Source organism: Furipterus horrens, unplaced genomic scaffold (assembly GCF_987537825.1).
Source record: "Furipterus horrens unplaced genomic scaffold, mFurHor1.1.pri manual_scaffold_10, whole genome shotgun sequence".
Lineage (NCBI taxonomy): Eukaryota > Metazoa > Chordata > Mammalia > Chiroptera > Furipteridae > Furipterus > Furipterus horrens.
This window is the reverse complement of record NW_028327180.1, coordinates 89736430-89747601: the sequence shown is the minus strand read 5'-3', so window position 1 is coordinate 89747601 and position 11172 is coordinate 89736430. Positions and strand designations below refer to the sequence as shown.

At 48.6% G+C, this 11172-nt stretch overlaps 1 protein-coding gene across 2 annotated transcripts in view; it reads right to left on the bottom strand.

Moving 5' to 3' along the window:
- Positions 1 to 2758: 2758 nt before the first annotated feature.
- Positions 2759 to 11172, bottom strand: part of ADRA1B (adrenoceptor alpha 1B) — a 40933-nt gene continuing 32519 nt past the window's right edge. For both annotated transcript variants that reach the window (XM_090288512.1, XM_090288513.1), the window contains one exon: positions 2759 to 3400. In XM_090288512.1, the coding sequence (XP_090144638.1) occupies positions 2799 to 3400 (602 nt within the window). In that variant the 3' untranslated portion in view covers positions 2759 to 2798. The remainder of the gene's footprint in view (positions 3401 to 11172) is intronic.

Below are 11172 nucleotides of genomic sequence, written 5' to 3'. Positions count from 1 at the left end.
CTACAATGATCTCATTGAATTCTTTTTGCCTCCTGGTGTGCTGTGATGATCATATCCATTTGACAGATGGGGAAACAGACCAGAAGAGGCAAGGTGGATTGCCTAAGGTCACAGAGAGTGCAGACTTGAACCCAGGTACCACTGACTCCCAGTCCTATTTGCTTGCACTAGACCAGTAGTTTTCAAATCTCATCGTGTGGCCCTGGCTGGCGTGGCTCAGTGGATTGAGGGCCAGCCTGCGAACCAAAAGGTTGCAATTTTCATTCCCAGTCAGGGCACATGCCTGGGTTGTGGGCCAGGTGACTGATGTATCTCTTGATGTTTCTCTCCCTCTCTTTCTCCCTCCCTTCCCCCCTCTCTAGAAATAAATAAATAAAATATTAAAAAAAAAATCTCATTGTGGGGAGTCCTAGCGTGCTTGGGCAGGCCAGAGGCAAGGGATGGGGGGGGGGGGAGAGGGAGGAAGGGGGAAGAGGTAGTCAAGGGGGTGAGGCTCTGTCCTTTTTCCCCTTTTCCTCACTTCACTCTGGGCCACACCTATATCAGGATTCCGTGTGAGGCTGGGTTGGAAAGATTTGTGTTGCTAACAAAATATTTTCAGAGGATTACCCCAAACTCTTCTTCCCTGGGAACTGGATTCAGGCTTCTCTTTCTCTAGGACATTTTCTCTACAGGGGCAAGAAGAGAACTGCTCTCTGATGGATTATGTATTCAACACCAAGATGGCAGTGCAAAGGACTGGAAAAGGTGCTGGACAGGGAAGTGGCAGCCTGGGTCTAGTTTAGTGTGATGTGGTCAAGTTACTCACCTTAGTCCCCCCCACCTCGGTAAGGATGAGGAACTTGCCCTAGATAATTCTGAAAATCCAGTTTAGCTTAAATATTGTAGGTCTGGGCTATCAGGCTTAGTTAATCGGATCTTAAACAGGGGTGAGTCACCTGAAATCATATGAAAACATTATAAAATTTTTTAGTATGTGAATTTTTCTGAAAGTATATCTATACTTTTCATCAGTTGTAAAGAGGATGTGATACAGAACCTCTGGCTTCCCAGGACTTTTTCTTTTTTCTGGCAGAACTAGTAGAAAATCTCATGGGGGGGGGGTCAGGTTACAAGAATGATAGGAGAAAGCTATTTGCATAAAGGAAATAAGGACAACACATGATGATAAACAGAGCTAAAAAACTGGAAGCTAGATAAAAGAATAGGAGCCTGTGAGTTAGCTAACAGCCATGCCTGCTACCCCTTAGATGTTTCAGCTACATGAACAACAGCCTCTCTTCCCTTACAGCATTTTCTATGTCAAAAATCTATAGAACAAACAATCGATGCGTTAATATTATTGGAAGAGGCTCTTGCCATTTGAAAAATTATGAGGCTTCACTTAGGAAAATGAAAGCAGGGGAAATGGGGGTTGAGGTGGGGGTGCTGTTCTCACACTGTTTTTGAATTGCAGATAAGAAAAATGTCCCGTTTTGTTCCCTATCCATTACTGTTTTAACAAACAGGAGGCTTTTAGAAGTAGAAACGACCTTGGAATCCATCCCATCATTACACAGCTGGGACAGCAAGATCTAGAGAGGGGATGTAATTTTCTTGAGGTCACACAGGAATCAGTAGCAGGCCTGATACCACGGCTGAGGTTACCTTTCCTGAAGTGGGACCCACCTCGGTGTGGGGGTGACTTTCCTCACTGTTTCTTTCCCAGTCAGGCTGGCTAGTTAGTTAGAAGAGCTCAGGAGGGTTCTTGTGCCCGTGTGTGTTGCTTGGCCACCTGAGTCCATATCTTATCCAGAAAATTCTGCAGTCTGGATTTCTTTCTCAGGTTCTGTAGGCAAAGGCAAACAATGGAGTGTTTGGCCTAGGGTCACGGGGAGGACATGAAGGGAACCAACCCATTCCTCTGCCTGGGTCCAATGCTCTCCGATGACAGGCACAACTAGGGACCTGGCCAGGGAGACTCAGCTGGGATTGGGGTCCCAGAGGCCAGGGCTGGGCCAGACATTGCCCAGTGCTGCCCACAGCAGAAGGACTTAGAATACTGCTGAGTCCAAAGCAGGCAAGCAGGACTTAAGAGACAAGTGCAAGGAAGGGGTCACTTGCAGCCACCAGGTCAGATTTGTTTAGCACTGGGGGGCAGTAATGGGTCCCAGGGGGGCCACCACAACTGTTGCCCACAGGACGGCAGGAGGGCCAGGGACAAATCTGAAGGGGAAGGGAAAGGAAACACGAGACCCTGCCTGCCACACGGATCAGAAACTACTCACAGCCGCACAGGAGAAAAGACCTTTAATGTCCGACTTTGTTCCCAGCCCAGCCCAAGTGCCAGCGTTCAGTGTAGGACAAAGAGGGGCTTGAGAGGTACGAAGTCACAACACAAACAAGGCCCCTGCTGCCTCCTGGGTGTGCACTCGCGCTGCCCCACACGCGCACACATGCAGACCACACGTACACCGCACAGACACACGCACGTGTACCCACGGTTAAATACATGTACGGAGGGACGTTATATATACACAGAGACAGAGAGAGAGAGAGAGAGAGAGAGAGAGAGAGAGAGAGAGAGACGTAATCCTGGCTGGCGTCGGGCCCCCAGGCTCTCAGCATGCTCGATCCAGCTCTCCACGTTGTACCTGGCACCCATGCCCCTGCCAGAAAAGCAGCTGCCCCTCTCCCCGCCCCCTCCCCCCGTTTTCCCACGGCCCGGGTCTGCCAGGGGCCGACACGGCCCTCCCCCCTCCGCCCCCCTCCCCCCGCGGTGGTTTCCTCCCCAGGGAAAGGACGCTGCGTGCTGGGCTCTACAACGGCCCGGGTGCCAGGGGCATGTTGGTTTTGAAGCCGGGCTGCCCATTGGCCACGTCGGCTGCGGCCTCGCAGCCCCCGTTGCTGGAGCCCCCGTCGGTCCCGGGGCTCTCGGGCTCAGCCAGGAGCTTGAAGGTGAAGAGCGGGGCCGCGTCGTGGCGCCCGCAGCGGCCAGAAGGCTCGGGCAGGCTCAGGAGGGCGCCGGAGGCCTTCCACTCGGGGAAGGCGCACAGCTCGACGGGCGGCGGCGCGCCGCGGCCCAGGTAGCCGGGGCTCGGCGAGGCCGAGGGCAGGGTCCGCTGGCTGCCGCTCAGGCAGCTGCCACTATCGTCCAGCGAGTCCTTGCGCGATTGCGAGCGCTCCAGCGAGCCGCCGCGCGTCCACGGCCGGTAGGTGTAGGCGCAGTTGCCCAGGCGACGGCGCCGGCGGCGGCGGCGGCGGGCGCGACACTGGCACCCAAGGATGCGCAGGAAGGCGCGCTTGAACTCCTTGCTCGAGCACGGGTAGATGATGGGGTTGAGGCAGCTGTTGAAGTAGCCCAGCCAGAACACCACCTTGAACACGGCGTCGGGGGGCTTCAGGGTGGAGAAGAGGGAGCCTGCAGGGGGAAGGGGTGGGGTGGGCAGGGGCAGAAAGACAGCAGGTTGTGAATAGTCAAGCCCTCTCCTCCGCGTGGCGCGCTCTACCTGAACGTGGCCCACGGGCAGTATGCTGCCAGGCCTTGGAGCAACGCCGCGTCCTTTGCGTGGCATGCTCGCCTTTCTGTCCCAGAATGAATGAATCCTGCATTCACTTTAGGGCCAACCTCGATAACGTCGCCGTCGCCCAGGAAAGCTTTCCTGCTCTCGCAAACAGTATCTAAGCTCCTATAGCTCTAGATTTCCCTAGACGCACCACACGGGGGCAGTGTGGGCCAGGGACTGGACCGCTGGGCGCCCGCGATTCCATGCATGTTCCGGCCCCTTTACTACCCCTCCTCTCCCTCCAGCAGCACATTAGCTACTGGGATTACGGGCTCCGTTTGCCACAGAATCCTGAGCCTCTTGGCATGAAGGAGGATCAGTGGCAGGAATCTTTTTCTCTGGGCGTCCAAACAGATCTTTGGGGGCCCACAAGCGGCCAGGAGAGGGGAGTAAATATCGACAGGAAATGAGGGCTCCTGGAGGCCCGCTTTCTGCTAGAAGTCAGAGCTGTGCTGGGGTCTGTGACATGGGCACAAACTCACTGGGCATGTCCCTGAGCCTGGCTCCACTTCTCTTGCTTATGAAGTGGTCCAAGGCTCCTTGTCCTGTGTCTTAGAATCATGGCTTGCAGGGCTGGGAAACCTCCTTCCTTAACGGAAGCTCAGTGAGGAGGGGTGATTCCCTCAGCTGGTGAATGGTGAACACGTTCAAGTTGCCATTCATTTGGTTCCACAAACACTTACTGAGGCATTGGCGGTTAGTGGTTAAGGTACTGTTCAGACGTCATAGGTAGGTAGATCTGGCTGCCCAGCTGTGTGGACTCGGACAAGCTACCTGAGCTGGTGAGGCTCAGCTTCCTAGAAAATAGTGATGGTGGTAGTTCTCTTCTGCATGGACCCGATGAACTTAAGCTTGGTAAGAGCCTGGCACGCTGACAGACCTCAAGCACAGCTATTCTGATGGCTTCAAATACAATTGTTATTACCACTGCCAATGCTGCTGTTACTGCCAGTGTTACTGCTACCAAGACTCGGGAGAGGATGAGATCTGTGCTGACCACGTTCCAGGACTCTCACTGCACTGCTCTTTCTAATACAGGTCTCAGGATGGGCCCCAGGTAGTTCTTGAACTAGATGAAATTGTATGCGACGTTCACACCTTTTTCTGGGGTAGAATCCATAGCTGTCATCATGGGCTCGAAGGAGTCAGCAACCCTCAAATGATTAAACCTCACCCATCTCAAGTCCATGGCTTCCTAAGCACCAGTCACTCTACCACCCGGGCCACCTATTTTTACCCTGCTTTTACTGCCTTTAAGTCATCTCAGTTTTGGTATGTAAAATAAAGAAAATTGAGGAAGCTTTTAATCATGATTTTAAAACCTGCATCATTTGCTATAAATAGAATGTCATGGTAGAGAAAAATAAGATCACTCCAGGCAGTGGTGGGCCTGAGGTCTGCCCTCTTTTTCAAAAAGGGAGATTAGCCAGGGTTGAAGAGTGTCGAAGACTTGCTGTCCCTAAACAGAGGAATTCCTCTTTGAGGAACCTAAAGGACTGAAAGAGAAGTGAATGTGGAATAGCGTTCTCACTGGAGAACCCAGCCTCTGGCACATAGTTGGGGGCTAAATAAACATTTGCTCAATGACTGACAGATTGACTGAATACGTGATTCACAGACTCCTGTGCCATGTCTAGCTGTCATTGCAAGCTGTCTCGCACACCACTCAAATCTGCACTGAGCTTGAGCAGCGATGTAGGCACAGTCCTGGGAGCCACTTGCCGGGGGCCGCACAGTTCCATTCTGATGCCTCCCTTAGCCTCTTACTGAGGCTTTTAAAGCAGATTAAATGAGACAACACTTCTGAAGGGCTTGGAGGGGCTGTCAGCTGGACACCTGGGTGGGATGAGGAGGAGGTGAAGTTTGAGGGGGGCGGATGAAGCCGCAAGCAGATGGTGCAGTGAGCCCACCCCATCACTTGCGCCTTGCCTGCTCTAAAGCGATTTAGAGGCATTGTGAAGTTCAAGGATCAAAAGCTAAGGCTGAGCAGGATCGGCGCAGGGAGAAGCAGTTCTTGGCTGGACATGGTCCCAGTGAGCATCCTTAAGGTGCCACCCAACAAATCTGAATAGTGAACACAAGGTCTTTGGGAACCTCCGCTCTTCAGAACCATGGGGCGTATTTGTGGAAAAGTAGCTGCCATTGAACAAGCTGACTCTGTGCCAGCCACAGGGCTAAGTGCTTAACCATCCCTTTCCAGTTACTCTTCTACCAGTCACTGCTCCCAAGGCAGCCTGGCATGACTGTGCCCTGCTCTAGGGGGCGCCATTCCACACTGTAGTCTACAGCACTCCTTGGTGATTGTGTCCAGCCTGCATGGGTGTGCTGGAGGCTATGATGACTTTACTCAGGAGGAACTGAAGGTAAGCTGCTTAAGGTCCCTGAGCTAGTGGGTGACAGAGTTAGTACTGGCAGCCTCTTAATCATTATCCATACAGTTCAGGGGAAAACAATACGTACGTTGACATGTATAGGCTGGAAGGATATTCATGGAAGGAAAACAATTTTATCCTTGAGCGCTGGAATAATGGGAGAATATTATTCCTCTGTGTTCTTTAGTGTTTTTTGAAAATTTCTCCATGAATCATGAATATGAATTAGTTTTGTAATTGAGAAAAATCCAATGAATATTATTTTTAAAAACCCCACAAAAGATATATGCTTTTTGGGGTCTTTGTTATATGTCAGCCAACTTTCTTATGTTATTTTTAAAACATATTTTATTTATTTATTTTTAGAGAGAGGGGAAGGGAGGGAGAAAGAGAGGGAGAGATCGAGAAACATTGATCGGTTGCCTCTCCCACTCCCCAACTGGAATCGCAGGCCCTGGGCTTATCCACTGAGCTGCACCAGCCAGGGCCCCTTTTAATTCTGTATGCCTACCTACATAGGCCTTTATTAAATACTGGATGAAGGGATGACCAACGGGAGGGCTTGGAGACTGTAGCAGGGCATGAGGACCTAATGCATCATGTACCTGGCCCACCCAGAGCTGGGTGGATTGTAACATCCCTCTGGACTCTGACATTTCTGAGACTCCAGGCTTACACATTTGATTTCACTTATTACATAGTCAGCATCAGACAAGCTGACGACCTCAGGGGAGCCAGTGGGTGGGGAAACCAGCTTGATCAGCTTGTAGATAGAGTGAACCTGCTCTGCCATGTGTCTCTTCTGAGAAGCAGTTGGCTACACCTACAGCCAAGCCGTGTCTACCTGGTTTGGCTCAATAAAAATGCAAAACATTTAATACAGTTGCTGAATCTCTCTGTACCAGCTTTGTAAGGGAGGGTTCCTTGGATTTGGAAATTCCCTTCACGGTTTTTTCCATTTTCATTTGCCACTTAACCCTGGGATGAGATCATAAAATTGTCCAACAAATACGATATCCTCGGGGTCAACAGATCCACGTCAAGTTTTAAAGCGAACGCTGAAAACAGTAACGATCGCCAGAGCCACCATTTACGGTGAACTAGGAACCGGCTATTCGGCTCTCCGTCTACAACGTCGCTCACACAGTCGTCCCAGCAGCCCGGCTTCGTTAGGCCTCATCCCACAGACGAGAAAACTGAGGTGTAAGAGATTAACAAAGTCACATGTCTAGTAAGTGGTAGAGCTGGGGTTAAAATCCAGCTCTGAAGTCTGGCTTCTTACTCATTGCTTGATATTAAGAAAGAGAAGTTTCTATTTGTTTCCTTAAGCAGCAGGCAATTTCTTCCTCAACTGGGAACAATCGCTTCCTTTGCTGGATTATCACAGCACTTTAACTGAGCGCCAGGGGTGGCATTTATCACTTTCCACCTTGAATTCCAGTTGCTTAGAGCTATGCCTCATGCCTCCTGATTAGGCCGTGAGCTTCTAGAAAAATAAATTCATGTCTGATGTGTCTTTCTCCCCCCAGAACTGAGCACAGTGCCTGATACATGATAGGCACTCAGCCAACATGGTACATAAATAATAATAGCGAAAGAAATAATAAAACTGAAGTGAGGTTTCTGCAAGGATAACATTCTGGGCAGCAAGGATAACACCTGGGTGTTTATTAGAAATGCAGAATCTCCGTGATCTGTTGAGTCCGAATCTGCTTTTTAACAAGATCTCCGGGTGAGAAGCATGGCCTTAACCCACATTTCAATTTTACTTTAAAAATGGGTTTTCTGGGTATCTTGGGATTCATGGATGAGCAAAGGCTGGGCTGAGAGCCACCTCACCATGGGATTGACTCCCTTGTCCCAAACACTCCAGTGGCTCCTAGAGTTTATAGGATAAAGTTCAAGCTGCTTAGGCTGGAATTTTAGACCTGCTCAACTTGGCTGCAAAGGCCTGATTCTTTGCAATGTGAGTTGACTTCTGGCTCCTTTCCCTTTACTCAGGCTACCCACTGGTGTGAGAAGCCCTTGCCTTTCCTTTTCCAGACCTGGCTCAGATTCCTTCTTCTCAAAACCACAGCCCATGAGGCACAGCTCCCTCTGAGCTGTGCAAGCAGGAGGTAGGAATGGGTTGGCCATGAACCTGCCAGATAGATCTAGGTGACTGTCATTTTACTCTCACAATAGGCAGGAAGGAGGAGTGGGTTCTGTCAGTCTCAATTCTCAGTTTATAAACATGGAAATGGAGTCTCTGGATCTCCAGAACTCACCAATGTCACACAGCTATTAAATGGTAGAGCTGGGGTTCAAACCCAAACCTGGGCAGTTTTCACAATGGACAATATTGCCTCTGAACTCAGAACACCCATGGGCCAGGGAAAGGCTAGAATTGTTTACTTGCTATTTGTAATAGTGTCTTTACATATATTTCACCTGGTCTTTAAAATACAAGTGTCTAGAGGTCAAGAATTTTGAATTACTCTACCCCCATGGTTCTTAACCTAACAATACTGATTATGCAAATTATTTAACATCATATAATTTCAGGGTCTTATAGATCCGCTGAATCCTATCCATGGGTATCCCCAAGGTGCACAGTCACCAGATTAGTGGTCTGTGCCATTCTCTCCACAGATTTCTATTCTAACGGCTGTTGGACTTACTTATTTAAGAGTCTAGTTCCCTTGTTTCAAGCTCCTTGAGGCCAAGAGCTTACTCAGCCTGGTTTCTCTAGCACCTAACACAGAGCTTGGCTCGCAGTGAATGTGTAAAAAGACTTGTTGAGCACATAACCTCCTCTTCATGTGTGGTGTTCATGGCAGGTGCCGAGGCAGTGGCTGTGGAGTGACCCCTTGCTTGTACTATGCTGTCTTCCTCTTCTTTATTCATTTAACTGGTAACACAGACCAATGCCCAGTTCGGTTCCCATCTCCTTCCCGAAACCTTTCTGACTGCCCCAGGCTCTTCTCCTTTATTTCCCATTAAAATGGAGTCAACAGCACATGGGTTAGCATGGACAGTTATTACCAAGTGTTGTGATGTTTGACTCTTCAGGTAGGCAGCGACAAAGCTTCTTAACGATGGGGTCTGTGTCCCATTTTCCTAGGACAGGGATGAGCACGTGGTCAGTGCCATCAATTACCCACTGACGGATGGACCCATTCCACCTTCTAGAAGGGAAACTACCTCCTGGCTTAGCCCAGAGTTGAGAGCAGACGGGGTGGAGTGGTGTCTGCAGCACTTTAGGGTCCATTTTGATGCCAAACTGAGTGTGTTCTACACTTTGACCTCACTGAAAATAGCAACTGAAATTGCATATTGGTGGGATCTACATGAAGGAAGCTATAAAACTTTATCAAGGGGCATAAAAGAAGATACGCATGAAGGAGAGACATAGCTTGCTTTGGTATAGGGAGTTGCTATCCAAGGTAACATAAGTTCCCCCCAAATGAATCGGGAAATTGAAGACACCCTCATTAAAATGGCAACGGGAGTTGTTGTTTCAGAGGGGGGAACTTCAATGATCCAAAGTTAAATATATGGAGAGTATGGGGAATAAAAATATTACCATGATAAAACAGCCAGGTCAATTAAAATGAATAAGAAGGATGGTGGGGTTAAGAAGATGGGTCAAGCCACCCCTACAGATATTAAAACCTATCATAAAAATCACAGGAATTAAAAAAGTTACTAGAGCAGGAAGTACAAGAAAAGGCAGCTAGATCGATGAAATTATACGTTTATAAAGAGAACTATATATCCACGAGAATTTTATATGCCATTTCAGCGTTTGTGGTAAAACAGATGATTTGGTAAACAGTGTTGGGACAACAGGCTGGCCATTTAGGAAAAAAATAAAGCTGGGGTTCTGTTCTGTTTCTTATATCAAAATATATCCAGATGGATCCAAGGTTTTGAGAATAAAAATTAGTTAAATATTAGAAGGTCTAAATGAATATTTTTAAAAGTTTGAAATAGGAAAGACCTTTTTAGGCGTGACAGAAGTTCAGGGTCTTTAAGGAAAAGTATTGCTAGGTTTGCCTAAAATGTCGTAACCCAAGTGAAGTGGGGGTGGTGGGGGCGATAGGGGAAGACCTTTCGGAGGCTGGAGAGGTGAGCAGGAGCTGGCCAGGCAGAGAGGTTGTGGGGAACAGCATTCCAGGCAGAGGACCAGAGTATGCAAAGATTTCTATGCATAAAAAAGCTTCATGTGTTCCTGGAAGTGAGGGAAGTCAGGGGGCCCAGAGTGTAAGGGAAGGATGGAGAGAATGCCCCACCCCCCCAAAAAAAAGAGAAGAAAAGAAGTTACTCATGCTCAATTTGGCAAAGGTATGGGAAAAGAGACCTTTTCATATGTTCTGGGTAGGGGTATACATTTGGGGTAGAAGAGTGTGCACAGCTTTTGATCTGAGTACTCCATACCCAGGGATGTACGCTGCAGTGTTACCCATAGATGGGAGCAAATATAAACACACAAGGAACTGCAGTGATGTTCCCCCCAAATGGGAAATAACCTAAACTCCAACATGGGAGATTATGAAATAAACCATGCAGCAATCATGAAATGAAACACCATACACCTTATCACTGAATTAAGTAGAAAAAAGCAAATTTCAGGAGAGAATGCCTAGTATGATTTTTATAAAAAACACAGTATGTGTGTCATGTGTGTATGTATGTGTTAGTCTGTTCATAGAAAAATAATCACCAAACTATTCACCATAGTTATCTCTGCAGGACGGCTTTATGGCAAGATTTTCATTTTGTATTTGAAGTGTTTTTTTGTGCTGAACAATCATTGCTTTTGTAATGGGGGAGAGAGAGAGAGACAGACAGACAGACAGAGACAGATAGAGACAGAGAGACAGACAGACAGAGATGGAAAACAGGGATGAAAGAGCCAGTATAAGAGGCTAGTAGCTCGTCAACCTTTAGGCCAGATGGTCACCTTTTGGTCCCTACTAGTGACTAGAGTCCCCTTCTTCTCAGATTGTAAGCTTTGTATTCCCTCCATTTTAGAGGTGGAATGGAAATGAGGGAGAAGATACAAGTGTTTGTGCAGCCCCAGTGTCTCTGAGCCTAGAACCGGAACAAACACCTGTGTATCACTCGCTTCTTCCTTCTGAGGTAGCAGATGAACCTGCTGGTTGGCTCAGAGGCCCGGTGTCTTCGGATGAAAGGGTCCACCAGAGAACAGGGACGATTCCTGGCCTCGGAGAACCAGCCGGGATTGGGCCACTCAAGCCATTAGGCTCGGT